The 17,032-nt window shown below is 45.8% G+C and overlaps 1 protein-coding gene across 1 annotated transcript; it reads left to right on the top strand.

Moving 5' to 3' along the window:
- The first annotated feature begins 3,727 nt into the window (after window positions 1-3,727).
- Window positions 3,728-15,329, top strand: LOC127313241 (uncharacterized). The gene is made up of 3 exons (XM_071823895.1): window positions 3,728-3,920; window positions 14,542-14,805; window positions 14,884-15,329. Exons 1-3 carry the CDS (start codon window positions 3,728-3,730, stop codon window positions 15,327-15,329), a joined length of 903 nt encoding a protein of 300 aa, XP_071679996.1.
- Window positions 15,330-17,032: the final 1,703 nt, after the last annotated feature.

Here is a 17,032-nt window from a genome sequence, read left to right as displayed (position 1 = left end):
ATGTTCAGTTCGGTTAAGTGTAGCACCCCTTTTTGTTTTATTCAATAAGGTTTTTTCTTCTGTCATAATATATGCTAGATCATGAAAGCGCATGTTGCCGCTCCCGCGTCCATATGGGTGTAGAAAATAAATATTTGCGAAAATATGGACAAGCAGTGGCGGACACTAGTAGGAAACTAGCTATAGGTAGAAGGCCTTTATGTGGCGCACCCCTTTCCCATGCGCCACCGAAATATTTTCTGTGGCACACCGGATCATATGCGCCACTAAAATATCAGATTTCTGTGGTGCACCGAAGCTGCATGCGCCACAGGAATATGGTGGGCCCCACCTCTAATTAGGCTTAATCATTGGTTTCACTATTTTTATGGCGCATGGTTGCGCCACAGAATTTAACCTTTCTGTGGTGCACGTTGCTTGGTGCGCCACAAAAATAGTGTATTTAATGGCGCATTAAGACCGGTGCGCCACATAAATATGATATTTAGTGATGCATTTGTTCTGGTGCGCGCGTCACAGAAATTGCGACCTAGATCTACACATTGCCAACCCCCTACCTACCACATCACCCATTTCATTCTTCTTCCTCCTTCCTCCATCTCGTCTCCCCTTCTCTCTCATCACATTTTGGCCATACTTTTCTTCTTTTTTTGGTACTTGTTGAACCTACTTTTGTTGATATATAATTGTTGGTGAGGGGAAGCCTCTCCATATTCTCTCCTCCTCTCCCACATCTCTTTTTGTCCTACACCACACTCTCATCGATCGCGGTCTCGTTTCGTTATCGAATCTATTAGGTGAGTAGTTGGAGGGGACATGCATATGCATATCTTGTGTGGCCGTCGGTGTGTATGGATGCTTGTTGCAGGTGAAGCAATTGTCACGCGCGGCGGTGTGTGTGCGGGGTGGCAAGATGATCTTTATACATAAAGCTTGTGGGGTGCATGAATATTTGCATGTAAAGTTGTTGCTTGTGCCGGCGTGGTGCATGGATGTTTGCCGAAACGTTGATTCATTTCCGTTTCGGCAAATTTTTGCACTACCCATATGTCCTACTTTTAGGAAAGGTCATGCCGAATTTTTTCGGCGACCATGCTTGTGTGTGCATGTGTTGCGGTTCTAATTTTCTGCTCTATGTATACCATGGGCAGGCAACCATGGTCCTCACGATATGATGAGTTCCGCTCGAATCGTTAGATACAAGAAAGATGCGAAGGCGGACATGATTCGATGCAACATGCGCCATATAAGATGTCCATGTCGATCATGCAAACTCGTGCGCTGGATCAACCTTAATTCCGGACAATTGGAGGAGCACCTACTCAGGCGCGGTTTAATGCACAACAACCAGGCGACGGCCCCAGCAAATGCTGCACATGAAGACCAGGGCGAGCGAGATGACGAAGAACCACATGTCGGCGGAGAAGATCATCATGAAGGAGATGTCAGCGGAGAAGATGATCATGAAGAAGAAGATGTTGGCAGAGCAGATCATTATGATGAAGGAGATGCCGGCGGAGAAGATCACCATGACAAAGGCGCGAACACGAAGACCCCGCTAATTTTGGTCTAGCGGGACTTTCATGTTCAGGATCTGCTCCTACAGGAGACCAGCAACGACCGAGCTGCAGCAAGAGAGAAAGTCAAGCTCACAACAAGAAAAGTTGCCATGGCCGATGAATTGAAAGTCTCGCCATGGTTGCTGATCCACCAACCCCGACGATTTTTGCTCTCTCCGTGGTGCATGTCAAAAAAAAATTCTCGTTTTTGAGCCATCTAGCCCGGCGTATACGTGGAAAACATCGGCGTATGGTAGCCTGGAACGTGGTGCATGATGAATTTTCGGGTGCGTCGGCCGAGTCAACGCAAATCCGCACCGCCCAGGGATGTATGGCCCAGAGGGCTGTAGCAGGCCTTGGATGACCTCAAGAAATTGGAGTCGTCCATTGTAAACCAAATGAAGGCTATTATGATGGAGTTGATTGCTCCAAAACCAACCCCCACCATAGATCCTAAGGCAAGTGCCGATGTTTGCCCACCACAAGTCAATACCTTTCCTCTTGTTGATTTTGTCGCGCAATCGACAAAACCTCCTCAAGAGCGAGAACTTGGGGACGTCGGCACTTCATCAAAAGGGAAGGAGGAGCCACTGGTTGCGAAACATTTAAGGGGTAATCATGCGGTACCACCACCAAGTGATTACGCCATAAATGTTCCAATCCCCATGCCACACATCTTGTCTCGTGGCTCACCACTGCTACTTGAATCCAATAGCTTTGAAAATTGGCAGTTCTTAATGCGTTCTCATGTGCACAACGCTTCTACCGAGCTTTGGCGGATCATCGAGGAAGGTTAGTCACCACGAGATCCAAGAAACTTAACAATGAGAGAAGTGGTGGATGACCAACTCAACGCCACCACCATCAACATGATCCACATGGTCGTCACACCAAAGGACCGCGCTCATATTCGCTCGCTCAAGACCTTTAGGAAGCATGCATGGGATAAACTCGACAAGTTCTTCCTCAGAAATTAGAGTATTCAAAGCTCTCGCTTCGATGAAGTGAACAACATGGCCGACAACTTCATCATGATAGAAGGAGAATCTCCCGAAGAGATGTACCGGCGCCTCATCGCTCTTGCCGTACAAATTCAAGATCTTGGAGTAACGTTTGTGGATGACCATTGGATCAAGAGAAAGTTCTAGAATGCTCGCCTCCCTTATGAGGAAGTCAAGTTGACGGTGATCTGCCAAAATGCCTCCTTCCGCGCTATGACCTCCGATGAAGTCCTTAGTGAAGTCATCGCTTTGTACATCTCCACTAAGAATGCGGAGGATCTTGTTGCACGTGCTCACAACACCCGAAAGCCCAACCTCGCTTTGAAGATGAAGGAGCATGAAGCAAGTGAAAGTGATGAGGATCCCATTGAGTGGGGTCCGGATGATCTCAAGACCAATTATCATGAACACATGGCTCTCTCCGCCAAGAGTTTTTGGGATGGAAACAAAACTAGAAGCTCAAGATGAAGAAGATACTCACCTCGTGACTCTCCAAGAAATTTCTCCAAGAGCCCAAGGGAGGGGCAAAGGGGGAGAACATGCTACAATTGCAGCGACAAAAGCCATTTTGTAGCGGATTGTGTCTATGAGAGAAGGGAAGACAATGGTGGAAGGATCGTCCGCAAGGACAAGTTCAAATCCCTCTCCAAAGGATTCTCCAAGTTCTCCTCCAAGCCCGGTGACACCAAGGTCTCCTTCACCAAGAAGCCTAGATCTTTCATCATCCGAGAGGAGTACTCCTCTGATGAATGTGAAGAGCGTGAAGACAAGGGTTCGAACAAGGAAGAAGAGGGAGTGACCGCCATCGCCATCTCTACTCCCTCCGTCTCCCTCTTCGACTCTCCAAATGAGAACCGCGTCGCCAACAACTCCCATTGCCTTATGGCAAAGGTATCGTCGGAGGTAGAATCCCCCTCCAAACCTACATCTTCCTCAAATGCTATATCTATTGATGATGCCACTAGCCTCACCGTTAAGCGTGAGATTGTGGGTTTGGATGCTTTTCTCACTAACATGCAAGGGGATACCAAGACCCATTTTGAGGCCCTCATGGCTCAACTTGGTGCGGCTCAAGACCTTATAGAGGAGAAGGAGAGGCTTGAGAGGGAGGCGGCACATGAGATTGCCTCTCTCACTCAAGCTCATGAGGAGGAGCAAAACTTGCGCATGTCTTTTGAAGCAAGTGTCATTACCCTTGAAGAATCCAACAATGCTATCATTTCCCAACTCACCAAGGACCAAGATCATGCTCTTGGCTTGGTGGGTGAGCTCAAGAAGAAGAAGCTTTTTCTTGAGGATGACCACGAATTGTTGCTCGAGGAAGTTGCAACTCTCACCAAGAACTTCAAGTCCTTGGAGAGTAAGTTTGTGCTTCTCTCCAAGATGAGTGATCATCCTCAAGAGGAAGCTTGCAAGGAGAAATAAGACGAAGGCCCTAACTCTTGTTGTGACGAGCTTGTTGACCAAGTTGCTTCTTTGAAGAGGCATGATGCTTTTCTCTCGAAGGTCAATTCCCTTCAAGAAGAAGCTTTGGATGAGTATTACCGCTTAAGCAAGGAGAAGACATCGTGTTGCAACCAGGAAGAAGAGATTGCCACTCTTGAGAAGACCAAGGCCAAGCTCCTGGAGTTGAATGGCAAGCAAGAAGAGTCCTTGATGGAATGCCTCCGCATGAGCAAAGAAAAGGCCACTTGTTGTGATCATGAAGATGAGATTGCCTCTTTGAAGAGGAGCAAGGCCAAGCTCATGGAGATCAATTCCATGCAAGAGGAAGCCTTGAAGGAGTAATTTCCTTTGAGCAAGGACCGTGTATGTTGCAACCATGAAGATGACATTGCCACTTTGGAGAGCCACAAGCGCCTACTCATGAAGATGAACTCTCTCCAAGAAGAAGCTTTGATGGAACATTTCCGGGTGAACAAGGAGAATGAGGTCCAAGTGTTTGACATCACTCACCCTCAGCCGGGATATGAAGATGAAGTCAATCGTTTGAAGGCCAAGATTGATAGACACCAAATTCAAGACCAATACTTGGAAGGAGCCATTGAAGCTAAAGAAGGAGCCAATGAAGGCTCATGCAAAGAAGGAGGAGTGGCTACCAAGCCAAATAGGAAGAGAAGAAGAGGGACAAAGAAGAAGAAGAACAACGTGAACATAAGCATCATCCATGAGGGAGGTGACTCTAACCCAAGGAGGGGTGAAGTCCCCGATTCCACCATAAGGGGCTACGCCGGTGCTAACAACCCTTCTCATGTTCTCTTTGTTGATTACTATGGACATATTTGTGCTTGCTTTATTGGTCCTTATGAGGACAATGTTGATTGGACTATTTGGGTTCCCAAACCCCTTGTTACTAACATGATAGGACCCATTGAGAAATGGGTACCTAAATCCAAGACTTGATTCCTTGTAGGACTATGCTTCTGGTGGTGCTAAATGGGTGGTTGATAGTGGAGCCACAAGTCATATGCCCGGAAGCAAGGAAATTGTTGTCGACCTCGAGCCATCTCATTCTACCATTTCTTATGGCGACAACACAAGCTCAAAGGTATTGGGTCTTGGCAAGGTGGTGGTAACACCTGACATTTCACTAGTGAATGTCCTCCTTGTCGAGACCCTTGGTTACAATTTACTTTCCGTTCATCAAATTGCACTCATCGGTCTTTGCACCTTTTTCGATGAACATATGGTGGTCCTCTTGTGGAGAAAGACACTTTGTGTAGCCTTTGTTGGATATGTGGAGAGCGGGTTGTATGTTCTTGATTTCTCCGGAAAGACAACGTCATCAGTTCTTTGCCTATTCGCTAAAGGTGACAAGGGTTGGTTATGACATCGCCGACTAGCCCATGTCAACATGAGGACTTTGCAAAGTCTCCACAAGGGAGGCCACATTCTCGGACTAAAAGAAGATGTTTACTTTTGCAAAGATCGTGTTTGTAGGGCTTGCGTTCAAGGAAAAATGCATGGAGCTCCTCACAAGGACAAGACAACCATATCTACCACAAGGTGCTTGGAGCTTCTCCATGTTGACCTCTTCGGCCCTCCGTCTCATGTAAGTATTGGAGGAAATAAGTATTGCCTCGTCATGTTGATGACTATTCACGCTATTGTTGGGTATTCGTCTTCAAGTACAAGAGTGAGACTCAACAGTCCATGATGGAGTTTTCCAACCAAGTTCAACGCAAGTACGACACCACGAACCTCGCAATAAGGAGTGACAATGGAACGGGGAGTTCAAGAACTACACCTTGGATGACTTCCTCGGCGAACAAGGAATTCAACATCAATACTCCTCGCCATATACTCCCCAACAAAATGGGGTCGCCGAAAGGAAGAATCGAACCTTGATTGAAGCCGCTCGAACAATGATGATGGAGTACAAGTCCAACTATAATTTTTTGGCGGAAGCTATCTCAACCGCTTGCCACGCTACTAACCGCCTCTACTTTCGCAAGGGTTTGGAGAAGACACCATATGAGATCCTTACCGGTAACAAGCCCAATGTCTCATACTTCAAGGTCTTTGGATGCAAATGCTATGTGCTTGTCAAGGACACATGCCTATCCAAGTTTGATTCAAGAGCACAAGAAGGAATCTTTGTTGGCTATGCAATGGACTCTCACGCCTATATAGTTTTCAACAAGTCCAATGGGCGAGTTGTGGATTCTTGTGATGTGACATTCGATGAAGATGATAGATCTTTGGAGGAGCGAAGTGCTTCTTGTGAGAAAGGAGATGGAATTCCCCCGGATGCCGTAGGAAGGATGGGTGTTGGCATTCGCCGACCTCAAGAGCTACCTTTTACGAGTACCGGGGAAGGACCAAGTTCCACCCATGTGGAGCCATCTACACCACAAGGCCAAGCTTCTTCCATTGAGCAACTAAGTGCAAGCCAACCACTACCACAACCTCAAGTTCGACATCAACAACAACAACCGCAAGCTCATCTACAACAACAACCGCCACCAAGTGATCAAGGCCAAGCTCCAAGTTCTACAGCGAATGGCTCGGGGACAATCTTTCCGGATACTACTATTCCCAACACCTCCGAGTCATCCGGCTCTCATGATGATGATGATGATGCCTCCTACAACAACAATGATGGTCAAGGCGAGGATCCAAACCATGTGAAGATCAAGTGGCCTCACAAGAATCTATTCCTATGGCCAATACTCGCCGTGAAGATACTACTACAAGACATTTGCGCCTCAAGTCACATTCCTTGCGTAATGTCATTGGAGATCTAAAGAGCAAGGTGACTACCCGGAGGCAACTAGCAAACTTTTGCGAGCACCATGCCTTTGTCGCCATGGTGGAACCACTCAAGGTCAACGATGCACTTGAAGATCCCGACTGGTTGATAGCAATGCAAGAGGATCTCAATAACTTCAAGAGGAATGATGTGTTGACTCTCATGAAGCGCCCCGATAATTGCCGCAATGTTATCGAAACCAAATGGGTCTTCAAGAACAAGCAAGATGAACATGGCATCGTCATCCGCAACAAAGCAAGATTGGTGGCACAAGGCTATTCTCAAGTCGAAGGCGTGTACTTTGGCAAGACATTCGCACCCGTTGCGAGGCTCAAGTCCATCCGTATCCTTTTAGCCTTCGCCAATCACTATGGTTTTAAACTCCAACAAATGGAAGTAAAGAGTGCTTGTCTTAATGGTCCTTTGCATGAGGAGGTGTATGTGAAGCAACCCCGGGGTTCGAGGACCCCCATTTCCCCGACCATGTCTTCAAGCTCAATAAGGCTCTATATGGTCTCAAACAAGCTCCTAGAGCTTGGTATGAGCACCTAAGGAAATTGCTTGAAGACCGTGGTTTCAAAGTGGGGAAAATTGACCCCACTCTTTTTACTAAGAAAGTCAATGGGGAGCTTTTCATATGCCAACTCTATGTAGATGACATTATTTCTGGCTCAACTAACACAAAGTTTAATTATGAGTTTGCCAAGTTGATGACTAATAGGTTTGAGATGTCAATGATGGGGGAGCTCAAGTTCTTCCTTGGATTCGAGATCAAGCAAATGCGTCAAGGCACTTTCATCAATCAAGCAAAGTACCTTCAAGACATGCTCAAGCGCTTTGATATGAAGAGGGCCAACGGTATAGGAACCCCAATACACCTAAAGTGTCAACTCTCCCTCGACGAGACCGGCAAGGCGGTGCATCCCAAGCTCTACCGTTCGATGATAGGTTCACTTCTTTACCTTTGTGCTAAGTAATGGGTGGCGAACAGTACTTTTTCTGTGGCTTCGACTCCCGCAACTTCCAAGTTGTTCCCCATTGTCTGGAGCCAGTCATCAGCATCGAGTGGCTCTTCTGTTTTGCTAAACATAGGAGGGTTTGTGTTCTGAAAGTTCTTGAGTTTGGACCCAGGGTGATCATGGTTTCCATGGCCTTGATTATTGTTAGCAATCTGTTGCAGTGCAGCTATGTTGGCTTGTCTTTCAGCTCTCTCATCTTCTCGATCTGCCATCAGGGTTTGCAAAAGTTGCATCATGGCATCTTGATTGGCGCTGCGAGTTGGAGGGGCCATCTGAACATGGAGATAGATCATGAGATAAGAGGGAATTTTCTATGGCTTGTTTTGGGTAAGTTCAAAAGTTTAAAACTTAAGTTCTTTTGATGTTAAACACAAGCACACATTCATTCATTCAAACATCACATATTACAAGCTAACACATCCATGGTTTTAAGAACCATTTACTCGCGCTACGATACAAGGGGTTGGATACAAACTCACACCTACACAAGTGATCAAGTGCAACTACTCATCATCCACGTCGATCGGGATGAAGTCATCCTCTCCGGCGTCCATGAACTCGTAGCCCTCCACATCAGTGTGTTCATCTTCCTCGAAATCATCATCATCACTCAGGAAGGCTGCTCCTCCCTGAATGTCTTCACCTTCTTCTTCCAGCTCCCTCAGCTGGTCCTCTTGGGCCTTGACAGTTGCCTCCAAGGATACTATCTTTGCGCGGAGGCGCGCAATGGTAGCGTCCTTCTTGGCACGGTGCTAGCGGAGTGACTTGCGATCCTTCGCAAGCATCTTGATGGCATCGGTCTGCTGGGACAGGTGGAGGTGGGTCTGGTTGGCGTAGACACGAGAGTTGTCCAGCTCCTTCTGGGTCTCGTGCAGCATAAAGTCCAGGTGCTCCACGTGATACTTCAGCTCCGGGTGGGGTGACAGTGCCATGGGTCCTCCAATGGAGTCAGGCCTTGCGAGGTGAGCAAAGCGAGTTCCATACAGCTCAGTCACATGCTGCCCACACAGACGGGCAAGTGCTTCCTGCAGAGCTCTAGCTAGTCCATCTAGCCAGTTGCTTTCCCTGATAGAAAAGTGAATCCTCTCAGAAGTAGGAGGCTCCATCTTGCCTCTCAGATCTGCAGTGATAACCCACTGAAGTTCTCCTCCGGGCTGGTCATCAACTTGAGTTCCAAAGAACTCCGGGTGCGGACGTCCGAGATGCTCAGACAAAGTGTCCAAGTCCCTCTCGAAGATCAGGTTCCCGCCATTTCCCAACTGGTAAAACTTGGTGTTCTCGAGCTGGTCCATCTGTAAGAGAATTGGATGAGTAAGTTAGAGATGTGAGCAAGTGTGTCAAAATTTTATGTAGAATTACAAGGAAAAGTAGAGCATGTCTTCCTCATTTTGAAAAGATCTCAAAGATAAGAGAGTGACTAAATTTTCATAAATATTCACTTCATTTGTTTTTGAAACTAAGTTTTTCAAACGTCCATTCTAACTAGGGTCTCCTAAGGTCAAACAATGGCTCTAATACCAACTTGTCAACACCCGGATTTTTAAGTCCAGATGCCTATTATGCCATACATCGCAATCCCAGGAAGATTGTTTTTGCGAGACATAACAGTGGATATCATAAAGTCATCATTCATTACAAACCATAGCCGTCTTACAAATATAGATCACATGATCCAAAATTACAATAATAGTTGATCTAATGATCAACAAACACAACAAGTAGCGGAAGCGAAGTAGTAGTGGACTATCTATTCCACAGGCAACGCTTGGCGTCAGAAGATGCTCCTAGTTATCATAGACGTCCTATGTCCGTCGTCTTGATACTGTTGCTCCTCTTCATAGTCTGGCCATTTGAATAGCCAGGCACAGCCATGAGTACTTTAAAGTACTCGCAAACTAATACTAGTGTAAGTACTTATCAATTTTATTAAGGGGATGCTAAGCTCTAGGTTTATTTGCATAAAGCCAGTTTTAGTTCATAAGCATTTAGTAAAAGACTCTTCATTTGCTAACTAACTCAAGTGGGAACATTAGTGTCATTCCCACAACTCTGTTGTGATTCAAGTCACCATTCAATTCATCATTCCTTTTTAAGAAAACATCTGACAACGGAACAATTATGGCCATCCAATCGTCCATAACCATGGACACGGCTATTCGAATAGGTTTACACTATGCAAAGGTTGTACACTTGTGCCACAACTTTTGATTACATCCATCAGGGATAACCCTGAATAATCATAACTCAGTATGCGGATCATCAACCCTAACCTTTCACTTACATACCCTAGTATTGGCACCTCTCCCCATGAGCTTGGCCTCCCAGTGAAGACAAACCGTCAACCTGGGAACTGCACAGGGCTTGGGTCTGACATTCACCTCATATTCACGTCATTTCACTTTCAACGGAGGCAGCCTCGACATAACCCCTATGACGCTTGTTTAGAGGGAACCCATACTAAGATGCATAAACTTCCAGTTAAGCCCTACCCATAATCAGGTATTTGTGGGGGTACTTGTATAATTGGAATGGTATCGCATCCGAACCCAATCATCAGTTTTTATCAAATTCATCATGTCATTGAAGTCACATTCACCTTCAAAATCTTTAAATAGAATGACTCATCATTCCAAGGTTTTCAAAGTCATTTCATTTCACATGTTCCCATCTAGAATAGTCAAGTTTATTGATTAGCACTAGCAACTAGTCATGAGGGGTGCTAACTAGCTTGTATTGCTTAGGCTAGATTTGATGCTCTTGTTCTACTCTATATCTAGACCAAGTGAATCATGAATCAAAAAGTAAACTTTGATAATCAAGAACTTGTAAGGTAAAAACTTGGGATGGGATCATGAAACATAAAGTATTATGTAATGGTGCCTTGCTCCATTAGAGCTTTGCACTAGGGTGACTTGCAAGAATATTAGCTTGCCTTGAGTGGTGTATTGATCAAAGTGGTCTTCTTCTTCCTGGAAGTAGACCTCCTCCTCCTGGTACTCTTCGGTACTAGTGACAAGGTATCAACTTGTCAATGCCTATGGATTGTAGGCTAGGGTTTAGTTGGAAGTAGAGGGTAAGTAGATCTCGAAGGTTTCAGCCGGAAAGTACTCGACGAATATGAAAACTAGGGTTTGCAGACAATGATTCGATTGATTCTTTGTCCCTCGACTCCCCCTTTATATATGAGGTGGAGCCGAGGGATTCGTGCTATACAAGTTTACAGAGTCCGGGACGGTTTCTAACTCATCCCGCCAGATTACAAATAACACTTCCTATTACAGCTCTATCTTTTCCTTAAAATACATCTTGGGCTCTCGAATCTTCTTATTCTTCGGGTAGTGGGCCTTGATTAAACCCCGGGTACTATATTCGGCAGGCCCATTTGGGATGCCTATGTCAGTAGCCCCCGAGATTTTGCTTGAATCGTAGAGTCAGGGAAAATCTCCACTGTTTACGTTTACCCGAAAGCTTTAACTTTTTTTTATATTTCTTCACATAAAATTCTATATTGTACAGGGATACTGGTAATTGGGGCTAGTTCATCTGACGGATCAGGTACTAGTTAACTGCTCTAGTGGCAATCCGCAAAAACCTACTTCAAAATCACGTCCCTGGACATGATCTCGGGATACTGGTGTAAACTTCGACAGGTGCCGCTTAAGGTCTTACCATTCTGTCGAGTCCCAGTCAAATTTATCGGGTACCTAACGCGTCCGTTAGGATTTTTCTTCGTATCTGTTGATACGGATAAAAGTAGCAGAGCGCAGTCTTCGGCGATGCCACGCCCAGCAGAACGGATCTGGGGTCTTACCTTCGCAAATTTGCGGCATTCAGAAATTGATCGCAACTTCGGCGTTCTGAGAATATATTGTCGAGTGCTTTTCCGGCTGTTGGAATGGCACATTTTATCGAGTCAAATATGACTTATACTGCTCTCCCGATGGGAGTATATGTAGAGTTAACTACAACTCGAAATATACTCTCTTGCTTTTCTATTTTTGCTTTGTTAATTTCATCGGGCACGCGAACAGCGTTCCCGATGGGAGTAGCCCCCGAGGCTACAGCCAAGAACTTGTGCTTGGTTGTAGGCTCAACATTTTAGTCCACCTTGTCGCTATATTGTCATTATTTCTCAATATGATCTTTTTCTTCTTTTTTTATCCCTCGGGTGCGCGAACAGCGCTCCCGATGGGAGTAGCCCCCGAGGCTACAGCCAAGAACTTGTACTTGGTTGTAGGCTCCGCAATTTCTATATTGTCATAGTCGAATTTTTACTTTTTGTCGAAGTAGCCCCCGAGCATTTGGGGAAAAACTTGTTTTTGATCAAAGGCTCCCGAAGTATTGAATAATTCTTCCTGTCGCCAATCTTCTTTAACTTTTCTTATCGACATGCTTCCCTTAACCAAATTTACTTCATCCTTCTCGAATAGTCGTGATTTTTCTGCCCTGTGGGTCCATTGCTTCCACCACGTTGACACGTCGTGCAAGTGGGGGACACACGTCCTCCGCTTTTTCTGGCGCACGTACGCAACGCCTATCTCAAGAAAATACCTTTTTACCCTTGTATCTAGAAGATCTATTCTCACCACACGATTTCTTCATCCAACGGCACACTGCTTCACCCGATCCTTATATAAACCTTTCTTCAACCTCCGTTCATCCCCTCGCTTGCGCCGCTCACCTGTTCCTCTTCGCAAAACTTCTCCTGCGCCCAATCTTTCTCTGATTTTCCGCATTCACACACATTGCTCTGTCATTGCCATTGATGCCACCGCGCGCGCGTCTGACTCGCCACAGCACTCCGGAATCCAAGATGGCCGCCGAGGATCTTGAGTGGGAGAGATCCAAAATCTCCAACCAAGACACCAACATGCTGAAGAGGCTTGGCCTCATGAAGAAGGAGGACGCCATCCGCTTCCCTAGCGAAGAAAGCTACCCCAAGCCTCCAATGGAGTATCGGGTTAGTTTTGTTGATCATCTCATCCGCGGCCTCTCGACCCCAATCCACGATTTCCTCCGCGGTCTTCTTTTTGTTTATGGGATTCAATTGCACCAATTGACTCCCAATTCCATCCTTCACATTTCTATTTTCATCACACTTTGCGAATGCTTCCTCGGAATCCCTCCCAATTGGGCTCTGTGGAAACGCATCTTACGCCTCCGCCGCAATGGCTCCCACAACGTCACTTATAACATAGGTGGCGTTGTTATCTCGTGTTCGCACTGATGTCGACTATTTCGACGTCAAATTTCCTGATTCTGTCCAAGGATGGCGCAAAAAGTGGCTCTACATTCACGAAGAAAGCGCCAACTCCGTTGAGCACAACATAGTTCCTTTCGACGGAAGTGCCAAAATTCAGCGCCGCCGCTCCTGGGATGCCGAAGCTTCCGAGGAAGAGAAAAAGGCGACAGAGGCGCTCATGTCTCGTATTCGCCAGCTTCAAAACACTCGAGGCAAAGAGCTTTCTGGTGTTCAAATCACTGCCTATTTCCTTAGGATTAGAGTGCAGCCTCTTCAGGCTCGCAAAAATCCCCTTTGGACATATTCTGGTAAAAATGACGCCAACAGAATCTCCGGTGATCTTTCCACCAAGGACTTGGAGAAGTTGATTCGAAGACTTTCTCGCCTGGGTAAAGACCCAATTCCTTCCTCTTGTCGCGTGGAACCGTACAGCGCCGCTAATCCACTCCCCGAGGTATTTTGTCTTGCCGAGTTTTTACCTTATTTTGCACTTTCTCTGCACCTCATTATATTGTCATCTCTTTTAATTTTCCTTCTGGTCACTATTTTTTACAGAACCATCCTACCATGACTTCCCTTCCTCCTCTTCCGGAGGGTGGAGAAGTCGAAGAACAGGCCATCGTTGCCGAAGATACTCAAGGTTCTTCTATTCGTGAAAGTGAAGTCGCGGGTTCTCACAAATCTGCGGCTTCTCATGAAAAAGAAGTTGAGTCTGAAGCCAGTGAATCGACGCAATCCCTTCCTCCTGCTGTTTCTCCCAAGAACAAAAGGAAAAGGACTAATGTTGAAGATTCTGGCACCTCTAAGGCCGAAGAAGTTGTTCCTTCTCATCCGAAGGCAACTTACGATCTTTATGCTGAATCCCTCATCAGCTCGTAAGTCGTCTTTATGTCTCTCTATTTTTGTACTCGAAATATTTAGCTTGTCTTGCTTTTTATGCTGCCGATTTTTTGATTATTAGCGATGACGAGGAAGAAGTTCCAACTACTGACGTGGCTCCTCGGACAAGCACGTCACGTACTGTACTTGCCTCAGACACGCTAGTTGAAGGAGAAGAAACCTCGCCTCCTCAACAAAACGTCGTCACCACTACTCCGCCATCAAGCCCCCTTGCTCCTTCACCAAAAAGGGCAAGGGTTGAAAAGATTATTGAACCTGCCCCTCAGTTGGGCAGTTCGTCGACTCTGCTCCTAGATGATGTAAGCTTGTCGACATCTATATTTTCCTTATTTTGTTTTTTCACACCTTTTCTCTTTTTCATGCCGATGTTTTTCTTTTTGTGTTCACGTTGAACAGCCTATGATTAAGGATCTTCTCCGCATCGGTTCCCAATTTATTGGGTACCGTGAATATGCTAATAGAGCCGAAGGTAACGACTTTTGTACTTGCTGTTTTTCCTTGATTTTTTACTCTTGGTGCTTGTCGCGATTTTTGATCTTTCTCCTCTTTTTTTTTCATATCTCGACAGAGAAACTTGCAGAGGCTAACGAACGCGCCGACGCACTTTCTCGAAAACTTGAGCAAAGTGAGGCGGCTCGCAAGAAAGCGGACCTCGCTGCTAGCAAAGCCAAGACCGAAGCTGATGAAGCCAAGGCGAAAGCTGCTGGTGTCGAGGAACTGCAGAAAAAGCTTAAGGATGCTACAGCTGCTTTAGATGAGCACAAAGCTGCGCAAGCTTCTCGTGAAGAAGGAATCCTCAAGCGCCTGAAGACTCAGAGTCGCCGTACTTTCGGTAATTTTACTGCTCCCTTCTATTTTTAGGAGAATCTTTGTTTCTTGTCTTTTCACTAATACTTTGTTTCCTTGACAGTCCAAACAAACCAGGATTTTGACCTGACGAATCCTGTCGATGATCCGGTCCTTGACGCACTTTCCTATCTGGAGCTTCATGGGTCCGAGATTCGTGAAGGTGTATCGAACGCTAACGCAGTATTGTCGGCATTGTTCCCCTACTTCTTCCCGAAGAAGGAGGAGCCTGCGACTTTCCTCAACCTTGCCAAGATGTTCAATACACCGGAAGACCTTGGACTGAAGATGCGCCAAGAGAATATGAAGGTTGCCGTTGAAAACACTGTCGCCTTGGTTGCTGACAGTCGACAGACTATCGACTGGATGAAAGTTGGCGACACCGAGCAAATAGAACAATCAAGGTGGAAGTCGCTGATCAAGGCAGCCAAGCCCAACACGAAGAAGATCTTGGCCTATCTCGGGATTAAGCCGGCGTCGACTCCTAGCTCGTCAAGGCCGGAGGTCTAGTTGCATGCCTCTGTTTTTCTTTGTTTCTTTTGCTGTTGTCGCCAAAGTAGTCGTTTAGCGACACGTATTTCCTTAGCTCCACTGTAATGCCCTTGTAATTATCCCAAGAGATTAATGAAAAATTCTATCTTTGCTTGTCGTTTGATTTTATCCTGTTTATATTTCAGTTGATATTTGATAACTATACTCCAACTTCCGCTCCTTCCAATGTGTCGCCTTCTTCTTCTCACGCGAGGAGAGCTTTTGCTGATACTGCACCTGTCGACGATACCTTGTCGCAAGAACTGGACGAACTTCGACAGCAGCTTCAGTATGCAAAGAAGCAAACACTTGTGATGATGGAACAATCTCGCAAGTCATCTGAAGCCGAAAAAGTTGCTCTCCAGCAAGCTCGCGAGGCCGTGGCTGCCAAGGAATTTGCTGCTTCCGAGGCTGAAAAGGCGACTACTCGAGAAAATTTCATGCTCGAATTAATGAATGAAGCCAGTGCAGATATGTCGGGTATGCCTGTTTCATCCTCTGATATCTTTCATCTTCATGCTATTGTCTCTTAAAGGTTTCCACTTCTTTGTTTTGATAGGTGCCTTTACTGATGCTGCTGCCGAGGAAGAGAGAGTAAGTGCTAGGACAAACCTCCTTGTTAATCTTTCCCTGGATCATGGTTCTTTGTTTTGGGCTACCCCGGAGAGGACCCGCCAAATTGTCAGATTTCAAGATCGCACCTCTCAAACTCACGATTTCCTTGACTTCTGTACCAAGACCTTGTCCATGGTTTACAACTCCATGTTTCCTCGGAACGTCCAACCAAAAACTCTTCCTGAATTGATGGAGAGGTTTAAGGATGCTCGCAGTATCCATGATTTTGTCAAAGCTCAACTAGTAGCTGGCGCCAGATTTGCTCTTATCATGCTCCAGATCTGCCACTCGAAACTTGACCTTACCCAGGTTGTCGAGAAGGTTCACCAAAAGGTAAAACGTCGGAGAGTTGGTGTTGATAGGATTAACACGAAGGTTACGCCCATAGCCGAAGAAATGATTGGGGACCTGCTTCGGATGGATGCCGACTTTTTTGCCGATGGCCATTATGCCGATTTTCTTGGTGCTGCTCCTGAGGAAAACAGGGTTACTCTTGATGACATACTGAATCAAGACTAGTTATTTTCTTCTTGTAGATATTTCTTCTTTGTAATCCATGACTATATTGTAAAGCAATCATTATATTTCTCTGTTTGTCTAGCCCCCGAGTGTTTCGGTGACTCTTTACTATATTTGTATATTTGCGAGGTTTTAAACCAAGGCATATATATATTTAAGGTGAATATGAGCCCCCGAGCTTTTTACTGAGTACTTTTTTGTATTTTTATTGACTCACGAGGTATTTGAATACCAAGGCAAGGTTTTTCTTTTGTCGATGAACTATATTGAAATTCGTCGGAGCAAAGATTTTGGTCATGTCGATAAAGAAGAGAAGTTATATTGTCACTATCTTTATTATATTGCAGCACCGCGAGCCCGCCTCATTAACAACCTTCTCCGGCCCCACTCGGTGCCCCGAAAAAGGAAAAGAGTGCGTCTGAAAACTCGCGGGCGTTCCAGTACATTGAAGTTTTACAAGGACTATATTTCGACTCTAGGCGTAGAACCGCCTAAGTTGCGCCACGTTCCAGGGGTTTGGCTCCTCTACCCCTGTCTTCTTGTCCTTT

The sequence above is a fragment of the Lolium perenne genome, chromosome 7, assembly GCF_019359855.2.
Source record: "Lolium perenne isolate Kyuss_39 chromosome 7, Kyuss_2.0, whole genome shotgun sequence".
Taxonomy (NCBI): domain Eukaryota; kingdom Viridiplantae; phylum Streptophyta; class Magnoliopsida; order Poales; family Poaceae; genus Lolium; species Lolium perenne.
Note: the sequence above shows the minus strand (reverse complement) of the source record. Positions and strands in the feature narration are given on the sequence as shown.